The sequence below is a fragment of the Gymnodraco acuticeps genome, unplaced genomic scaffold (assembly GCF_902827175.1).
Source record: "Gymnodraco acuticeps unplaced genomic scaffold, fGymAcu1.1, whole genome shotgun sequence".
Taxonomy (NCBI): Eukaryota; Metazoa; Chordata; class Actinopteri; order Perciformes; family Bathydraconidae; genus Gymnodraco; species Gymnodraco acuticeps.
In genome coordinates this window covers 199,783-221,010 of record NW_022990957.1, presented here as the reverse complement: position 1 = coordinate 221,010, position 21,228 = coordinate 199,783, and the positions used below count along the sequence as shown (strand labels likewise).

Genomic DNA, 21,228 nt, shown 5'->3' with positions numbered 1-21,228 from the left:
AAAGTAACTGGATGGCCTACCTGCCTGTCAGCCTTCCATCTGTGCACAAGCTTATCTCGTGCCCTCATTGGTCATGTGCGCGTTCGTGTGTGTTGGAGGAGGGGCTCTGTGAGGAAGTCTGAAGGAAGGTTATGGCTAGAAAGGATCCGTCTTGTGTGAATATGACGTCACGTGCTCGTTGTAATCGGAGCGGCTCGGAAACACATCTACAGCAGTAACATGAATGCAGAAGCAATATTAAGAGAAACAGACATAATAGTAAAACACTGAAAGGGAACATTTTATTGCACCAGGAGCTATCTTGGGACTTTTACTGCGACAACGTTGACTTGCCTGTGAATAAAAAATAAACCATAGTGTTGGTGATCTACAGTGTTGTCATTCTTTGAACAGCAATACCGCTAACACCCTATTTCAACAATCACACTCCTTGTCATTGACATAATTAATAGATAGTTTAGCTTCTCACCATCATTTGCTGTGGCCCACTGATGTTAACGATCGTAACTGAAAGGCTGCCTGCCAAACGTAAACATTCAGCCACGTGACTTGCAAACTCTCGCGAGAGTTTTACACAAGACGGAGCCTTTCTAGCCATAACCCTGAAGGAAGGGGCAGATTTTTTCCGTTTGCGTACTTTCAAATTCTAGCGCACTCGAGCTGGTTTCTCCATTCTTACCCCACCTTTAAGATTTTTTGCAGAGAGATATCTAGCTTGATGAATCGTGCTTGAGTCTGTTAATAGATGTTCTACAGTGAGCGAGAAACAAATCAGGTTAAACAAATCCTTTAATGCTTTCACTGCAGTTCCTTGGAGCTAAAGGAAAAGTGAGGTTTGACAACTTAACATGTTGTATTATACAGTTTATTTGTACAATATTTTTGCCTCGAGGTTCACTTACTTTCCCTGGAGCTTTGGACTGTATCAGTCTTCATCAGGAGATCGATTCTGCCAACTTTAGTTCAGACATCATGGATGAGAGGAGCACAGAAAACCACGGAGAGACTTGAGTTCAGATTGTTTTGTGAAATGTAAGTTACTGTATCCAGGGTGAAAATGAGGTGCTACACAGTAATGGGTCAACGTTGGCAAAGTGTTGAACTCTGGGCTGTGAAACAAAAGGCACACTCAAACACTTGTCCATAAATCGAATACAGATTTTATTTTATTAAAAAGAATTTAGGTTCACAGAAAAAAAAACAGGCGTTTAGAGCATTTAAGTGCAACTGATGTCAACTGCACTGCAGGAAAGATCCAATTGTCTCTGATATTTACAGGAGGACTGCCAAGCCAGCCAGGGGGAGAGGTGGATGATTGATTAACCGACGGAGCGTGAACAACGATATGGCTGGAAACATTCAAAACACATTCAAACAAATCTGTCAGAATAACAACAAATGATCTTGGATCAGATAACACTGAGGCAGGCGTAGAAATGTAACCTGTAAAATGAACAAAATGAACAGATAGTCTGCTGTAATACTGAACTGTGAAACGACTACAATCAGACCATACAGCGCTTAAAGAGAAACCATAGCAACACTCTGAGCTTGGTAACCGTTAGATATGAGACACAGGTGTAGGGGAAGGGGCTGGAATATACCGTAAGTATGTAGGCCACAATTTGGCAACAAACAAGATACATATTCGAGAAAAAGCTGTACAAACATCCGACAAAAACAAAGACACACTTGATTTAAAACTTTAGTACTAAAGCTACAGAATTAAAAATATGTTTATTTTCTTTTTTTTTTAAACTTCAAAAACTTATCCGAGATCTGAGAGGGGGGGGTGGGTGGCTTCTCCTTCAAACGACAACACTCTCTTTTGCTTTGACGTCACGCAACTACTCAACCATCACCACCGCACACACAGACACACACACAGACACACACAGACACACACACACAGACACACGAGGACTCTGATGGCGAACAGAGAGCGGAGAGGGGTCGTTGGGTGGTAATAAGAGCAAAGATATAGAACACTTAGTATTGATATCCTCTCTATGTCAGATTCTACCAGACGGATTCGAAGTGCGACACCAAAATAAGGGGTGGGGGGAGGGCTGCTCTGAACCAAACAACTGTACATCTGTGTAACAGGGAACCGTAAAAACTGCAAGTGCTCGTCGGCCATCCGAGCTACCGCTAACAAGAGCTAAACCAACAGGCTGGAAAAGGAGGAAGAGGAGGAAGATTTAGAGAGAAGACGAAAGCTCTTGAATAATCCGGACTCGGTTCTGGATCCTCCGGCCTGTGAGAACAGAGCCGATCCTCGCTTCACTTTCCAGATGAGATCCGGCTGACTCCACGTCCATCAGCAGATCCACCTGACAAACAATGCTTCCATCCCGTCTTACAGAAAGAGAAAAGTGTTTCAACAATGTTGTTTCCTATTCTTAAGAGTTTGATTGGCAGGTTTTCTGGGTGAGACGGCCCAGACCCCTCCCTTCTGTTGACTCCTGATGTGGATCCTGAGCTCAGGATCTTTGCCTCTTCCTGGATCAGAACATGGGCATGCTGAAACCCTAAAAACATGGAGAGAGAGAGAGAGACTGTCAGACGATCTTAAATGGAAAAGATCTCAGACTTTCACGGCTGCTTTTCTTTTCTACCACTAGGGGGCGCTAGAGTTGAAAAGTTCACATTCTACATATTGTGTCTTTAAAACAGAATCAAATCACTGATGGTATGAAACTTATTTTAGATGACTGATTAGCACATTGGGCTGAAACTAACAATTGTTTAAACTAGTGCTGTCAAAATTATCGCGTTAACGGCGGTAATTCATTTTTTGAATTAATTGCGTTAAAATATTTAACGCATTTAACGCATGTGCAGAATGGCCCGCCCCATACGTGCCACCAGTGGCAGCGCCAGGGTATGGCTGGGGTAGGCTACACCCATACCAAGAAATGGCTTAGCCCCACCATGAAAAATGATGTTAAAGGAAGCAAAATAAAGTCTGCCAACTCGCGCGGAGTAAATTGCACAGACAGCAGTTAGTAAGATTGATTTCAGTAGCCACGGTTTTGAAAACTTTTTGTCACGTAGTGATCGTCTTCTCAATAGAACATCTTTGATAACGGCGTGGTGTTGTTGCAGGAAGTCCCGACGGAGAATACTTTTGCTGTAGTACAGGGGTGCACATAACTGGTACGCAGGTTATGTGCGTAATCTCTCTGAAATGCGTACCGTCACTTGTGTCACAAAGCGCATTTGCGTACCGACGTACTTGTGAAGCTTTTCCAGAAGGCGGTTAGATCACCGGACGACAGAGTCGGTCTCCGTGTGCACAGACAGGGCTGCTGTTAACGTCGGTCTGTACAACGGAATTGTGCCAAAACTACGCCAACCGGCTGCGGAGGGAGACTCCCCCCTTCACTGGAGAACTGCGCTAAAACACGTTCACACTCTGTGGTCACGAAGTACTCCACTAGCCGCCGCCCCCCGTCGACTTTCCTGAAGTACTCCCCCGTTGATAGAAATCAACACGTAATGAATTAAGACCCCACGGTTTGATGATTGATAGGTGTGTGGGTTGTCTTTCATTTTGACACGCAGAAAAATGTTATAATAAACATAGATACTGTATGTTAAATGGATATATCCGCCTTCTTTCATTTATCTTTCCATTCCCACAACAATATACATAAATAAATGGCATATTTTGGACATAGTTCGAATGGTGATTAATCATGATTAATTCATTTTTAAGCTGTGATTAATCTGATTAAAAATTGTAATCGTTTGACAGCCCTAGTTTAAACTAATCTTTTCTAAGTCAAACATGTCCATTACAATGTTCCAGTGCCTTAAATTACATTTTTAAATATTCAGACTTTCATTGACGGTAAAAATACAAACAAACCAAAAGCTCACATGTTATGCCTGGGAGTAATTCATCTTTACATTTTAGCTTGTAAAAAATTATTTTGTATAAGTCGGCTAATCAATTAACGGCCTAATTGTTTGAGCTGTTCTTACTTTCCTGAGTCAAATTGTGAAAGTTTTACTCACCGACTCGTCCTCAATCATCGCTGCAGAGTCAAAGAAGTCTGGTCTTAATTCTGCTCTTTCACGTCTGTTCCTCGATGGCGGCTGGGTAGGAAGAAAGACAAAATAAGACATTGAATTAAAAAGACGATAATGACTAAACACAATGCTCCTATCTTTATTTGCCCTAAATTAAAGGCCCTGGGAGAAAGAGGCATCACTGACCAGGTCGATCACCATCGTGTCCTCAAACTCCTCGTTCATGTCCTCCAGCTGTCCTCGCGATGACATCATCACGTCCTCGAAGATCGGCTCTGCGTCATCCTCCATCAACCCACGCCTGACGGGAAGTCATTAAGAGAGAAAACACAAAACACACCGTTTACAATCTTTTTATCTCAAGCTCTTTATTCTTTAAAGGTCACCTATTATGCAAAACCCTCTTCTTCATGTCTCTTCTACATCAACATGTGTCCCCTCTTCTTCATGTCTCTTCTACATCAACATGTGTCCCCTCTTCTTCATGTCTCTTCTACATCAACATGTGTCCCCTCTTCTTCATGTCTCCTCTACATCAACATGTGTCCCCTCTTCTTCATGTCTCCTCTACATCAACATGTGTCCCCTCTTCTTCATGTCTCTTCTACATCAACATTTTCCCCTCTTCTTCATGTCTCTTCTACATCAACATGTGTCCCCTCTTCTTCATGTCTCTTCTACATCAACATGTGTCCCCTCTTCTTCATGTCTCTTCTACATCAACATGTGTCCCCTCTTCTCCATGTCTCTTCTACATCAACATGTGTCCCCTCTTCTTCATGTCTCTTCTACATCAACATGTGTCCCCTCTTCTTCATGTCTCTTCTCATGTCTCTTCTACATCAACATGTGTCCCCTCTTCTCCATGTCTCTTCTACATCAACATGTGTCCCCTCTTCTTCATGTCTCTTCTACATCAACATGTGTTCCCTCTTCTTCATGTCTCTTCTACATCAACATGTGTCCCCTCTTCTTCATGTCTCTTCTACATCAACATGTGTCCCCTCTTCTTCATGTCTCTTCTACATCAACATGTGTCCCCTCTTCTCCATGTCTCTTCTACATCAACATGTGTCCCCTCTTCTTCATGTCTCTTCTACATCAACATGTGTCCCCTCTTCTTCATGTCTCTTCTACATCAACATGTGTCCCCTCTTCTTCATGTCTCTTCTTCATCAACATGTGTCCCCTCTGTGGAAAGAGACTCTGAAAGTTTCAGGAACAAAGATTCTCTCTCTTTTTGATCCATTTCTATAAAAACCTGTCTGAAAATGAGCTGATCAGATTTTGGCCACTTTATGATGTCATAACGTTTTGTTGGCTTGTGTAACCATTAGCCAATCAGCAACCAAGGTAACCCCCCCCCCCCCCTTATCACCTGAATCTCCTAGAGCACCATTGAGTTCTTTGTAACCAAATCTCTCTCAGAGGGGCGTGGGGAGGGGCTCCTTATTTTCATCTAAAGTAACAGACAGAGAATCAGCACTTTGGAAACAGGGCTGAAACAGAGGGGATTATGGGTAATGCTGCAATGATCTGTTTGGTGTTTGGAGCCAAACACTTCAGAGGCATGTTCTGTATATATCTGAGACCTGTGATATATTGATGAAGAACAGTATAATAGGGGACCTTTAAAGAAGAACTAGTAATGGAGGCATCAAACGTCATCAGTTTTCTAGCCGGTTCGATTCTTACACAGTCTGCCGGACACCCTGGTTGCTGCGCGCCTTGATGTAGTTCATGCCCGTCCGGTCCTTCCGGTTCACCTCCTCCATCTTCTGCTGGCCGAGCCACGACATCTGCATCTGAGGACTGGAGACAACACAGGGTCAACATACTGTACCTTCAAAAGGCTTCGATGAACTTGGTATAACAAGGAGGCGGAGCTACATCAGTGATGAACAGGTTTACCTATGTCCATTAAGCTTCTTAACATTCACATGAAATGAAATGTAGTCAAATGTAATGAAATGTACTTTTTAAATGTTGGCCATGAGGGTTGTGCAATAGGTCGCCATTGTCAGTATGTGCGTCTGTGTATTGTGTTTGTTCAAACGGTGTATGACTGATGTTATGTGTATGTCTCTTAATGTCCACTATGTTTGTATATGTACATGCGGAACTGCAAGACGGGGTCCAGAACAAATGTCCTTACGGGGACAATAAAGTATGTCGTATCCAGAGACGGGGTCGTTACTAAAAAAAAGTAATATATTACATATTACTTTAAAAAAAAGTAATATATTACACTACTTCGTTACTCTCTACATAAAGTAACCCGTTACTTTACTCGTTACTTTACTCGCAGGGCCGGCCCCTCCCTACAGGCAGATCACGCAGACTGCGGCGCACCTACAGTGTAAGCGTGCCACAGTTTTGCCTCAGCGAGACTGCACTTGCACCCCAATTACTATTGCATTAAGGAAGACATAACACAAGTCTTTCTTTTGATATGCTCTAAAATAGGCTACCAGCCACACAACAAGCTAACAGTCTGTGAAACGTCAAGACACTAATTAATGAAACCAGTTCAAGACGCATTATTCTATTATCATTCTTTATGAGCGCATAACGGTAAGGTATCTAATTATTTATTTAGTATTCCATAACTTAGTAACAGAGATGGTCAAACTAAAGTGGTAGAGACAGAATTCCTACAATGAAGCGGGACATTGAACTGTTCACCCGTGAGAGGGCGATCGACAAAAGAGAGCGAGCGGCCCCGTGAGGGAGTTTACAGAAGACTCATCCATGTTTATGCAGCACTGCACGTGGAGATGTGGTCTCGCAAGTCGCGCAGATAACATAGGCCTACATGTAAATAAACCTGCGGCGGAAACCCCACTTGTCTGTCAGTGAGTGTGATTATTTTATAAAAGTAACGAAGTAACGCGTGTCGGGGCAATGTTAGTAACTACTAATTACTGAATTATAAAAAAAAAATTATTATATATAAATTATTATACGCGTTACACTACTCCGTTATCGACAAAAGTAATATTATTACGAGTTACTTTGTAACGAGTTACACCCAACTCTGGTCGTATCGTTTACACAGTCAGGTGTATTTGTAAGTGGGTGGATGAGAAAACGGTAAATCATGAATTTTGTTTGATTTAAAGATTTTTTTTCTTTCAGTACTTACAAAAGTGCTATATAATATGTATGTATAAATGTAGTTATGGTGTATAATTCCAGACTATTATTTATGCTTATTGGTAAATAAGTGTATGTACAGTACATAACCTGTCTTCCTTTTGTACCCTTTGGGATAGAAGTGAACCCAAACCTTTTGGATTTGATGTTTTTCAAGCAACATTCCAGGCTTAAAAACAGCTATTTCCAGGACTTTTCCAGTTGTTTTAAGACCGTAGGAACCCTGACTTTGATGTTAAAGTGTACTTCTATCATGTGTTTTCACTCACTTGTGGACGAAGTCGTTCTCCGAGCCGGGTTCTGAGTCCGGGTCGGGCAGGTGTTCTGCGGGTCTGTTCTCTCTGAGCACGGGGGAGGTGAGCTGAGGCGTCTGCAGCGCCCCCGGTGTCGGCAGGGTGTCGTTACGCAGCAGCCACGAGCTGTCAACACTACTCTCTTCTGAAAAATGTACGCAAACACAGAGAGCTCATAAACACAACAGCAGATAACCATGAACATGTCTCATTTCCCAAAACAGATTAAACACGGTATAATGAACTAGAAAATACAGTGACTGAAACTTGGGAGCACGTCCAGATGCTAACATTACCCCCGCTTTGTAAGAATTAATAGCATTAGTTATATTGTTAAGGTACAACAAAGAATATCCATTAATTTCCGCTCACTTTTAGCTGACTATCTTAACTGTTTATCTATTACATTTTTGGATTCTTGAACCACATTCCTGCATCGTTTCTGAACATCTTTAGATTACCACTGGATTTAGTTAACGACCGACAGGTGTGTTCAAAGATCAAAGCGTTTCCACGGCAACGCCCTGCCAGTGAACGAGAGACACCCTGACAGAGAATGTATTGACAATATTGTGCAACGGCTAGGCGAATCTCTTATAAAAGACATAGCAACCCAATCATTCCGCACGTTTTGATGTGTTTTGTGTGTTTCGTGTCAACGCTGCCGGACGAGTAGCGTGACGACATTTGTGGCGGAAGAAGGAGAATAAGATGAGATAAGTATGTCGAATACTAGACTGTGTGTGGCTTCGCCAGTCACAACAAATCTGTGTGCGTGTGTCTCCTCACCCTCGATGCGCTTCTTGTGCACCACCGGCCGGGCCTTCTTGCTGCGCACGGAGGCGGCCTTGCTGCTGGAGCCCGATGTGACGGACATGAGGTCCTCGTCCCCCCCCGTCAGCAGGCTGTTCCTGTAGGAGATCAGCGGCAGCCACACGTCCTCCCGGCGCTCCGACATCGAGTCCAACATGAACTTCTCCAGGTATGAGTGGCTGAGGAGCATTTCAGCACGATTCATTTAATTTGAAATGTAGTTATCGGGGTTCATACACTTTTTCACCAATGATTTTCAATGACTTCTCCATGACCTTTACCTAATGACCAAAAAAATTACTCTTTTTCAGCGGTACCACTGAAAATTGTTTATTTGAACATGGAACAGGAAAATAAGGTCTGAAACATGTCGTGTATCTAAAACAAATCAAATAGTAGGCTTTCTACACGCTAAAGCAACTAAAATCTCTCACCAGCAAAATACCTCGTCAGTTAAATGCCATTTTACGTTTCATTACTATACGATACAGTATTTATTATCATTATAGTATTACTATTTCGGCGATTAGCTCAAATATAAATTATATCTGATCCAACTTTAGTTACATTTCCATGACTTTTCCATAACTTTTCCAGGGCCTGGAATTATCATTTTGAATTTCCATGACTTTTCCAGGTTTGAAATGACCGTACGAACCCTGAGTTATGGATGTGTTCAGTGACTTATTGAGGTTTGCCTGACGTAACAGAAAGATGAAAGGGAGTACTTACACCGTCTTTTTGTCTTGGCGGATGAGTTTAGAGGAGAATTCACTGAGAACCTCCAGGAAGGCCAGGTTGAGGGGAGGAAACTCGTTTCCTCGAGGATTCGGGTACTTAAATGCAAACTCTATTCCATCCCTGATACAAGAGAGAGGAAGAGGTAGAAAGTGGAGACAGAACAATTCATTAGGAGGGGGAAAGACAAAGAAGGAAAGTAAAAAATAAATGGAAGGCAAAAGAAAAATGAGCGTCTGACACCAAAAGATATTTTTAAATTGCTGGCACTATTTTATTATTGTCTTATATAAATATGTCTTATACATATTTATGTTGCATTTGAGCCGAGATCTGAATTGCACAACTACACTGTTCCTGTGTATGACAAATAAAACCTTTGAAGAAAGCTCGACTTCAGACTTTTCCAAGGCCGTAATAAAATATGTTTTTTCCCTCAGGATAGAAGAAACTCAGGCCACTCCCTCACAGCATCCTATGTTTGTAATGGAGGCTATAATACCGAACAGATACAGACATTTTGATTCATTCTCAATGAACTCCAGATTATTTATTTGTTTACACCTGTGAAAAGGTTATAACATATTTTGCTAATTAATTCTGACTTGAGTTGCGTTTAAGAATCGTGATAGGAATTTTTTAATTTCGAAATAAAAATATGGTAATTTGTAAATTCTTATACGACATTTTTACATAGATTTGAATCAGCATTACTAAATTGCAGCCGAGTCATCTGTACACTTTCTAATTGATGTAAAGCTGAGAGGATATCAACTTTCATGACTGAACATCAGAGGTGGGAAGTAGTGGAGTACAAATACTTTGTTACTGTACTTAAGTACATTTTTCTTGCATCACTACTTTACTCCACTACTTATTTTTCTGACGACTTTTCACTTTGACTTCTCACATGTTGAACACAAATACCTGTACTTTCTACTTCTCTCATTTTCCAAACAGCTGGTTCCTTTAGTTTGAATGTGTGTTTGGTGCGTGATCATTATTATTTAGAGTCATTGCGTGCCTATTGATTTGAACACGATCCGTGTGTCCATCATTTCCTGGTCTTCTCTAAAGAAGAGGGACCAATGGAAACGTTGTCATGTTGCCGTTGTTCAGCATGGAAACATTCATTAGCTAACAACATTATTGTTCTATTAATATAAAGGGAGGTCAGGTACTCTTTAAAACAGCTGGTAGTTATGGGTACTTTTTACTGAAGTACATTTCAAAGCCTCTTTACTTTGACTTGAGTAAAGAAGTTTAGTCACTACTTTCACCAGAGTATTTTTAAACACGAGTATCTGTTCTTCTACTTGAGTAAAGGATGTGTGTACTTTTGCCATCTCTGGTGAACATACTGTTTCTCTAATCTCATGCACGTTCTTTCCGTCTGATAAACGCTGTGAGTCCAAACACAGCCTCAGGTCTTACTTGTGCAGCGTGGCCACCGCCTCTCTGGTCTTGATCTGGTCGAGGCCGAAGGTGAGGGCGAAGCGGCGGGCCAGCTCCTTGATCCCGCTGACGTGAGAGGAGGTGCGGTCCAGAGTGGGGCCCTGGTCCTGAAGCAGCTCGTTGAACAGCTGGAACACACAAGACGACACAGTGTTTGTGGGTTTGCACTGATGAAAGCTCTCATCACTTAAACATCTCCCATCATGATATTTTAAGTTATATATTATAGGTGTCAGATATATACAAATATATAAAAAACATGTCTATGATGTGTTTTGCACATATCATGCATTTTAGACATCTCTCATACCCCTCTATTTCAGCCCTGTTAGAAAAGTGCTGATTCTGGGTCCTTAGCGGAAGAGGGGGAGCTTGTGCCTGCTCAGAATTACCCGGCAGATTCAGCTAAATGCGTCATGTTCTAAACCACATCAAGGATTATTTCTGAAACAGTATGGAGCTCAAACGCTTTCTCTCTTGCCGGTTATACCACAAGGTGAGTTCCTTTTTATTTCCTGCTTCTTCACACACATGCTCTCCAGTACAGGTTAGCTCTGAGTGTTAGCGATGCTAATGTAAACAAAGACCATATTACGTCCAAAACAGTCGGGCATTGTTTCTGATAGCAACGTTTCTGATTGGGCCGTGGGTCCACATTTCAGATATTACGTCATATCGGACACAAATCTGGATCAGCTCCGTCGTACCCCCGTTTTTAGAGATTTGGGTACGGAGGGGAAAAGAGAGGGTTTTATTTTCTTACACTTTGTGAGTTCCCCGACACACCGGGGACACATATGTATAAAGGACAGGAGTGCATTTCGCATGATAGGAGACCTTTAAAGAATGCGATATGTTGTCATGTGATGTTGTTGAAGCCTCACCTGCTGCAGACTGAGGATGAGCGTCTTGGCGCACTGAATCTTGTCCGTCTGTCTTGTTTTACTCAGAGTCTCCTTGATGATGTCGCCGTAATCATTATAATACTGAAGCAGAGGAAAAAAAACAGGCAGTTAGCAACAAGCAAGGGGACAGTTTAGTGCATTTATTATGATGTCATTTACAGGTTTACATCATCAACCTGAAATGATTTAATTTAAGGTTGATTTGTTGTTTTCCTTGATTTTCTTATTTATTTCCATTGAGTAAAAACTCCTTGATTTTGTCATTATTGCATTCATTAATTTCTATGCTTTTATCTCGCTGCAAACCAACACATTTTTACAAAGATAAATCCGAGAGCAGTCATATTTTTCACATTTAACCCTTGTGTTGTGTTCGGGTCTCCCGTTCCAAGTTAAAATGATATAATAACTACGCTCTAGTTTTTGTATCGGAACAAGGCTTCATGATATCCTCCACAACAGCCATATAAACACTACAAAACTGATTTTGACCATATTTGCCAAGTCTGAAGGTCTCTAAAAAAAAAAGTGTAGAATTTGGTGTTCGGGTCTGGGGAGACCCAGCAGAATTGTTTTGGGTGACTCGAGGTCAAATTTGGCCCAATCAAGATTCATCTTTGACTTTAGACACCCCTCCCCCGCCCCCTTCATCCACTGTAACAATAATTGTTCGCAACATGCACCTGGTCTCCCCTCCCTCTGCCCCCCCTCCCCCCACGGGAACTCCACCTTTCTCAAAGAATATGTACACTAACACTTGAACCTGAACACACACATGCACGTGTGCAATATGTGGTGCAATGTGTTTTGGGGCCATGACATTAAATTACAACAGGATTGTTCGGTTATGAATGAATTATAAGTTAGTTATGATGTAGTTAAAACAATATTGGATGATAGTAATTTTTGTTGTGTGTTTTGGACTGAGATAAATCATGGGTCAAAATTGACCCGCGAACACCATGAACGGTAACAGCTTTTGAACACAACACAAGGGTTAAGGACCCCAAAATGTTACACTATTTTATAATGATATCATGTTAGGACAGGGGTCGGTGAGCCGCATGCAGCTCTTTAAGCCCTCTGCTCTGGCTCCCTTGAGCTTAGACAAAAATAAGAAGGAAATAAAATAAAAGTATTTGTAGGACTATTTATATTTTGTTGCATGGTTGAAAATGTTTCGTATCTTGTATTTTGAGGTGATACTGTGACACATAAATAAAAAACAAAACGGTTTTAATTAGGTCAACTAAAATATGCGTCACATCCTGCTACGGTCCCGCGCCAGTGCCTTTTCTTGCAGGTGAATAACCTGACCCCCGGCTCGATGAGCGAACTATGGATAAATCAAAGAAAAGAAAAGTATGGGAGGAACACAGAGGGTTTAATTCTGCGTGGACAGAGTTATCTGCTTTCACAGCAAACGATCCGAGTTGTCAAAGGTGCTGCAGCCTTTACGTATCGAGGGGAAAAAAGGAAGAGGAAGACCGCTGACGATCTTCAGTCATAATTCAGTCAGTTAAAGGTGGAGTATGTCATTTTGGAGAAACCAGCTCGAGTGCGCTAGAATTTGAAAATACGCAGCCGGAAAAAATCTGCCTCTTCCTTCAGACTTCCTTACAGAGCCCCTCCTCCAACACACACGAACGTGCACATGACCAATGAGGGCACGAGATAAGTTTGTGCACAGATGGAAGGCTGACAGGCAGGTAGGCCATCCAGTTACTTTAGCCGGGCCGGCTCAGATGATTGGTCGTGCTTTTTACAGCGCCACGGCTTCCACAGATTACATTATTTTATGTATTTATTGTCAAAGCAGTTAATGTATTCATTGCTAACGGGATGTTAAGAGCATTCCATGGAATATAACAAGAAGTGTTTCTGAAATAAATTACATACCCTACCTTTAACTCTTTTTAGGGTGCAGCTATATGTTTTATTTATTTCAAATATGTTTTGCGGCTCCAGACAAAAACAAGTGTTGGAAACGGGTGCAAAATGGCTCTTTTGGTCAAAAAGGTTGCAGACCCCTTTGTTAGGACATCAAAGATTTGCTAAGGGACAATGCGGCAAAATCAGTTTGAGTATCTTGACTCGAGAATAAAAATCTTTCACTGTCTTTTAACATTTATAATCTTATCCTAAACTCATAATCTGCCGACTTCCAACTTGTATCGGTTTCATATTGCAATTTATTTTTATTTTATATTGATTATTTCAGTGTTTATGTAAGGTACAGTCACCTTCATGTAGTGTTTGAAGATGTCGGCCGCAGCGGGCATGTCTACGATGTCGAAAATGATGAGTTTGCAGAAAGCTGCGAGCAGATTTCTCCTTTTGTGGAGAGCTTCGATCTTATTGGCCTCGTCCTCCTCGTCTCCCTCTGCAGTTGGGAGGAAGTTAGAAGTGAAGAGGAGAAGAAGGAGCGGGAGGAAGAGAAAAGGTGAGTTGATCTTTAAAAAGGTCGCCTATGATACTGTTTTTCATCAATATATTATAGGACTCAGATATATACAAAACATGTCTCTGAAGTGTTTGGCTCCAAACACCAAACAGATCATTGCAGCATTACCCATAATCCCCTCTGTTTCAGCCCTGTTTCCAAAGTGCTGATTCTCTGTCTGTTACTTCAGATGAAAATAAGGAGCCCCTCCCCACGCCCCTCTGAGAGAGATTTGGTTACAAAGAACTCAATGGTGCTCTAGGAGGAGATTCAGGTGATAAGGTGGGGGGGGGGGGGTTACCTTGGTTGCTGATTGGCTAATGGTTACACAAGACAACACATCGTTATGACATCATAAAGTGGCCAAAATCTGATCAGCTCATTTTCAGACAGGTTTTTATAGAAATGGATCAGGACAAAAAGAGAGAGAATCTTTGTTCCTGAAACTTTCAGAGTCTCTTTCCACAGAGGGGACACATGTTGATGTAGAAGAGACATGAAGAAGAGGGGACACATGTTGATGTAGAAGAGACATGAAGAAGAGGGGACACATGTTGATGTAGAAGAGACATGAAGAAGAGGGGACACATGTTGATGTAGAAGAGACATGAAGACGAGGGGACACATGTTGATGTAGAAGAGACATGAAGAAGAGGGGACACATGTTGATGTAGAAGAGACATGGAGAAGAAGGGACACATGTTGATGTAGAAGAGACATGAAAAAGAGGATTTTGCATAATAGGTGACCTTTAAGAGTATTTCATTCTTATGTATTTCCTTAAACGTCCTTGGACCCTCACCCATGCTCTGACTCTCTTCGTCCTGGTCGATGAAGACGTGGTCCAGGACGAAGTTGAGCAGCTCGTTCTGCAGAGTGCCGTCCGGGTTGAAGACGAGCGGCTGGAACCCCTCTCTGCTGCCGGAGGCCAGCTGGTGACTGAAGATCGTCAGCAGGTCGCAGAGCAGCATGAACGCCTGATGCAGGAGCAAATGAAGGGTTGGGATTTGATTAAAAAAACCTACCTCAAGTCATCATTATAAACTCACCATGGCCTTTGACCCCTAACCCATCACAGTCCCCCTGCCTCCACTCCTACTGCTATTTATTTAATGTTGTACTTTATTATTTGACCCTTTTGTCTGTTTGTTCACCATGTAAAGCGGCCTTGGGTCCCTTGAAAGGCGCTATACAAATGTAATCTATTATTATTACTGTCTATTCTACCTATTCCTTTACTAGTAACTAACCTTTGAGCATTAACAAATGGGAAAAATAATACATTTGAAAACCATTGAAACAAAAAACTATTTTCCAGAGTAACTCAACAACAAATGTCAAAATATGAAAAATGACAGAAGAAAATACAGGGAAACATTTCAATGATTTTTTAACACTGCAATTATTTTTGCTATCTGTCTATCCTTCTATATCCTCTCCAGGATTACATATCAAACCTTAAATTGTCATATCATATCACAAACTGTGACAGTCGTGTCTTGCACTAATGTATATTCCCAAAGATATTGAAGTGACTGTTATTTTGTATATATTGATTGTTGTGTATCTTAATGTGTGCATATGTATAGATGTGTCTGTTGATTGTGTATATATAGGATATACATATTTGTATTTTTGTATTCGGGATTGTGGGAAACGGTATTTCAATCTCTGTCTGTACACACAACTGACAGATTGACAATTAAGTTGACTTTGACTTGATAAATTGTAAAGAAAGCTGTACACTGTTTATAATTTAAAATTGTTCACCTGTTCCCAAGACACATCTATTCTTCACTAAAGGTGTGCGCAGCTTGTTTCAGATGTGTTTTGTTACCTGCTCTTTGACCATTGTGTTGACGTTGGACAGGCACTGCTGGCACACAGCCAGGAACGACTTCACCACTCTCCTGAGAGCCAACATCTCATCCTGCAAACACACACACACACACACACACACACACACACACACACACACACCACACACACACACACACACACACACACACACACACACACACACACACACACACACACACACACACACACACACACACACACACACACACACACACACACACACACACACACACACACACACACACACACACACACACACACACACACACACACACACACACACACATACACACACACAATGAGCACTTTAAAGGAAATCGATATTAAACAGCATCAGTCAGGATACATGTTTCATGGCTAAATGCGGGTGAACTTAAAATATATAATTTAGTCAACTGCTAACTCTATTAAAGAATCAATTCACTTTGTGCTGACGCTGGTCGGGTCAGGCAAAGATCTAGTCCAATGACAATCAACAAATGATGACCTAGGTTATCAGTATTATTAAAATGTGTTTTTGTTATTGTAAAACTAGCAGCATTTTGCCTTAGTAAATATCTTATTAAACATTATGCTTCCTCCCGCTCCTTTTCGGACACTTATGATTCATTATTATTATTTTTGTTGAATATATAAATATTGTTTGACACAAAAAATGTTGTGTTCTACCAATACAGTATTCTGTTTTTAAATAATATGTTTGAAATAAAGGTGGAAATAAAATAAGTAGTGGAGTAAAGTACTGATACCAGAAAAATGTACTTAAGTACAGTAACAAAGTATTTGTACTCCACTACTTCCCACCTCTGGTCAAATAACTGATTAGCTAAGGACAGAAAATGTATCTACAGGTAAGTATTATTCAGGATCCATGTGTCACCTTGCTGGGAGAGCCCTCTGTGACCTTCACCAGCTGCCAGAGGACGGAGTATTGCGAGCACTGCAGGGCCTGCACGGCGATCTGCTCCGGCATGGAGCCCTGCTCGATGCCCGCCTTCAGCAGCCGGTAGCAGCTCCCAAATAAATCCCACCGGGTCAGGTCATGGGCGCTGAAACAGGAAACAAGAGGTCAATAAATCACATTCATAGAGTATCTGGCATTTAGCTTTAATTAAGTGATATCCAGTGCTTTCAGTCAGTTAACATTACAGTTTCTCTTCTCTTACTTGTGGAAGGCTGTGAGTCTCTTGAGCGTAGATAAAACGTTGTAGATATCGTCGTCATCGGCCTCCTCCGCCTGCAGAATAACAAACACCTGTTAGTGCACAAAGACTACGGATGCTGGGGTCATATGCGAGGATGCTGGATATAAATTGGTCTGATGAATTATGGGAAATGTTATATTATTAAAATAAATATTATTATAATTGTCTTTCATTGACATAACAAGCACCTTCAAAATGGTTTAGTCCACAACTTTAGATGAATAAAACATAATTAAAATGACCATGTTAGCCAGTGTGAAGTGTTTTGTTAACAATAGTAATGTCAATTGCATTTGGTTAGGTCAGAGCTTTGCGATCATATATTCTCTTTGATCACTCGCATATTCTCTGAAGAGAATTTCACCAAAATGTGAAATGACGGATTAAATATCTAATGAATGGTTCATTATATCAGATAATAAAAAAATCATATCAGGCATCCCTAGTTATGTGTTACTACCTTTATACTTAAAAATGCCATACCTCTAATTGTCCACACTTCCTGTGCATCTTGCGGCTTCATTTCAAAGACATTAAGTGCTTACTTTTACACCTGCATCATTTCTTTCACCAGTCACTACTGCACCAACCCCTGCTTCTCTTCCCTCATACCTCCCCATATCCACATCCACTCATACCTCCTGCAGCAGATCCTCCACAGAGTGAGAGAAGCGGTCGGTCATCTCGTCGATGAGTTGCGAGCGGGCGATGTCCACGCGGTTCATGATGGTGTACTCCTCGGAGCAGAGGATGCTGTAGGTCTTACTGCAGGCCTCCAGCACGTCCATCTCGATGTGCTTCTCCACCACCAGGCGGATCTGCTTCAGCAGGGCGTCCAGGTGCTTCTCCATCCGACCGGCGCTGTACACGTCCAGGTCGAAGAACTGAGGGATCTGCAGCAGGTTGGCCACCTTCTCCGAGTCCGCCTGGTACTGTGAGGAGATGGAGAGGTGAGAAACAGATAATCAGGACATCAGAGAGTCTACACACCTTCCATCGCAGACTGAAACCAGGGCAATTTTTTCCTATAGGCGGACTATGTGGATGCATAGGGCCCCCCCCACGGCCACTAGGGGGCCCTCAAGCTGAAAGTTCAGGTTCAGCCTCAATATATTTGGCGAGGATTAAAATTAGCCGTCTTTATTTGTAGACAGCCAAGCCCCCTCCTGTGTTCGGTGAAGCATTATATGCTTAAAATCAAATGTAGGATAGGATATAAACACAACTAAACTGCAATGATAGCAAAGCTGTGGCTTGTGTTTGTGGGGTAATAACGTCCAAATCATTACTGGGCTGTCACCCAATGAGTGGCGTCTGAGGAAGATGAAAAATGTATACTAAACGTTGTTGAGAAAATGCTGCATCTCTTGCATTTATTGACGTAGAGGAGCCTTATTGTTTACCTTTTTAATATAATTAGTTGTAAGTTTCAATTGCTTGGTTTTTGTGAAATTAGCCTGTTTTCCTCTTAAAGTGTAACAGATTGAAGCATCTCCACAGATCATCTTAAAGGCTTCGGAATCCCCCCATTGTAGTTTGAAGAAAAAGGGCCCCCGAACAGCATCTTGCATAGGGCCCCCAAAAAGCTAGAAACGGCCCTGCTGAGAACTCACTTGTTTCCACTGCATCTTACATTATCATTCATGTTCGTTGATTTGTGAAGCGCTCTTGAGACAAATGTGTTTTATGATATTGGGCTATATATATATATATAACTACATTTGAATTGTATCTTTGCTAATAACAATAATTTAACAAGAAACATTATCTTCTGTACGCAGTGTTGTGCTAGTTACTGAAAACCAGTAACTAGTTACCATTACTAGTTACTTCATTTCAAAAGTAACTCAGTTACTTACGCCAAAAAGTAATGCGTTTATGGCTTTATCGACTTTTCCCTGGCTAGCAGTCCCTTGGTTAAAATCCAGCCGCTGTTGCTTAGGTGGAGGTGGAGTGGCGTCGGCTGAGTCTCTGTGGTCTTAGCTACTAGCTTCGTCCCAGCATGTTGTTTTTGCAGATGTTTTAAGAGATTTGAATTACTGGTTTGGGCAGTAGATAGGACCTTTGACCCGCCAAGACACAACTTACATTTAACTAAAACGTTCTTTTCTTTGTGCTCGACAAAAGTGAAATAGTGAGAATATCTGCAGGTGGAGAAACTAGACTTGAGCTCCGCCGCCGCCATGATAGTCTTGTTAGTAAACAACACAAACACGCCCACAGCGCGTCTCCGCATGTGACACAGGAAGTATCTAAGTACATTTACTCAAGTACTTAAGTACAGTTCTCATCTCTGTTCGCCTGGCTGTTGACTATATAAAAAAAACTAACGGAGTAACGCACCATGTAGTAACGGTAACTGAGTTACTGAATAAAAAAAGTAATGCGTTAGAGTACTAGTTACTGCCAAAAATAACGGCGTTACAGTAACGCGTTACTTTGTACCGTGTTAGTCCCAACACTGTCTGTACGTAGGTTTGGCTTTAAGTGAAGCTAATGCAGTGGCACTTAATCTGGTTGGGTTTATAGATAGGAGATGCACCTGCAGTATTCTTGCTTTTGAGTTTGTTTCTCGACTTACAATGAACTTATTGTAAGTCGCTTTGGATCAAAGAGTCAGCACAATGTACTGTAATGTAATCAATATGATGTATAGCTTATAATACTTCATAAAAAGCCTTCTGTAGCATAGTTGTATATCTCTTTTAAGGTCAAATGAGTTGTCAGGAAACATGGAGTTTTACAGTTTTTTTCAACTCTTCATCTTAAAATAACAAAGCTTTGAGGTGCTTTTGGTAAAAGACTGAATGGGCTCTAATTACATAATGAATCATATAAGCGTCCTGACTATGTGAATTATTCCAGAAGCACCACTACTAGTGCATCAGATAAGTTAGCACATTGTAACAGAGTACAGAAAAGCTAAGAAATAGATATCTGTGATGCTTTATTTACCCGGATCTATACAGAAAAAAAAGTCACAAGCCGACATTCAGAGGCAGAATAGACAAAAAACAAACCCATCAATCTCTTTTTTTGTTTCCCAGTTAATAAAACAGACAAGTATTTGGCCAGCACACCTCTCCAGATTGGCTTTCATTCAATAACACTTCTCATGGCTATATAAATAACACCCTGATCAATTATTTCGACAAACAGTCACTCCACCGCTCGTTAATCAGTGTCTGCTGCAGGATGAGCTTCAGAGAGGTTTTACCTTGGACAGCAGCATGGGCAGCGCCATGATGTAGTGCTCTGTCAGTTTGTTCTTATCGTCTATCTGCGTCTTCCTCTCCTTCGCTGTCAACACCTGGACAAGCAGAATGTCAAATGTGTAAAAAAATGCATCAAAAAGGGAAATAAACAGTGCTTTTCTGAGTCTTCTGTTCTTTCATTGTGACCAAGAAGGTTATTCATGGATGGAACAAATAAATCTGTTTTGCAATCTCAGCATGTATTCATAAATGTGCCGAAGCTTGCTGACAATAAATACACACTCCGTTAGATATCCAGCTGTTTTAATTTTAATTTTGAGCACTTGAATTGAACACTTACGGCAGTTACACACATGTGGTGTTTTTTAGAAATTGTATCAATTTAACGCTGAATTAATCTATGAATGAATTCGAGTGCAGGCTGAGTAAACAGTAAATATAAACAATAAAGGTATATAAGGATTATAAATACAACAACACAGAAGGTGTCCGAACCAAGGGGGGGGCGAATTGTATTACTCTGAAACACTGAAAACATGAAGAAAACCATCTGTAAAAAAAAAGTCATGTGAAAATCTATTCTTTGAAATTGGCATATTAAGACATTTATTTTGTAACCAAGGACAACAGCATCGGACTGCTATCTCCACACAACTGTGTCAATATGTGTACAGTTAAAGTGAATGCTGGTAGTACAGTGTGTATACTCGACCTACCCGTTTTCCGGTGCCTCTGCCGACCGGTGGGTGAGCCTCTGCTGCCTGACGGAGGGTGCACACCATCAGCTCTATCAGAGCGCTCTCCTGTCTGTCCGACAACACTGCAAACACAGGAGGAGAGAGTCAGAGAAACCAGTCAGAGACAATACAGAGAGTCAGAGAAACCAGTGTGGAGATAAGACAGAGAGTCAGATAAACCAGTGTGGAGATAAGACAGAGAGTCAGAGAAACCAGTCAGAGACAATACAGAGAGTCAGATAAACCAGTGGGGAGATAAAACAGAGAGTCAGAGAAACCAGTCAGAGACAATACTGAGAGTCAGAGAAACCAGTGGGGAGATAAGACAGAGAGTCAGAGAAACCAGTGGGGAGATAAGACAGAGAGTCAG

General features: G+C 41.4%; 1 protein-coding gene across 2 annotated transcripts in view; it reads right to left on the bottom strand.

Annotated features, from left to right (window-relative positions):
- Positions 1–1,137: 1,137 nt before the first annotated feature.
- LOC117558763 (cohesin subunit SA-1) overlaps positions 1,138–21,228 on the bottom strand; it is an 88,427-nt gene continuing 68,336 nt past the window's right edge. The window contains exons 15-31 of one of the 2 annotated variants that reach the window (XM_034235147.1): positions 20,838–20,941; positions 20,124–20,216; positions 17,545–17,838; positions 16,868–16,938; positions 16,582–16,750; positions 15,679–15,771; positions 14,644–14,818; positions 13,642–13,781; positions 11,378–11,479; positions 10,473–10,621; positions 9,033–9,161; positions 8,277–8,479; positions 7,464–7,632; positions 5,734–5,850; positions 4,225–4,339; positions 4,024–4,104; positions 1,138–2,531 (exon numbers count right to left, since the gene is read on the bottom strand). In XM_034235147.1, coding sequence (XP_034091038.1) covers positions 2,508–2,531; positions 4,024–4,104; positions 4,225–4,339; positions 5,734–5,850; positions 7,464–7,632; positions 8,277–8,479; positions 9,033–9,161; positions 10,473–10,621; positions 11,378–11,479; positions 13,642–13,781; positions 14,644–14,818; positions 15,679–15,771; positions 16,582–16,750; positions 16,868–16,938; positions 17,545–17,838; positions 20,124–20,216; positions 20,838–20,941 — 2,228 coding nt within the window. In that variant the 3' untranslated portion in view covers positions 1,138–2,507. The remainder of the gene's footprint in view (positions 2,532–4,023; positions 4,105–4,224; positions 4,340–5,733; positions 5,851–7,463; positions 7,633–8,276; positions 8,480–9,032; positions 9,162–10,472; positions 10,622–11,377; positions 11,480–13,641; positions 13,782–14,643; positions 14,819–15,678; positions 15,772–16,581; positions 16,751–16,867; positions 16,939–17,544; positions 17,839–20,123; positions 20,217–20,837; positions 20,942–21,228) is intronic. The other variant, XM_034235148.1, reaches the window with a different exon arrangement.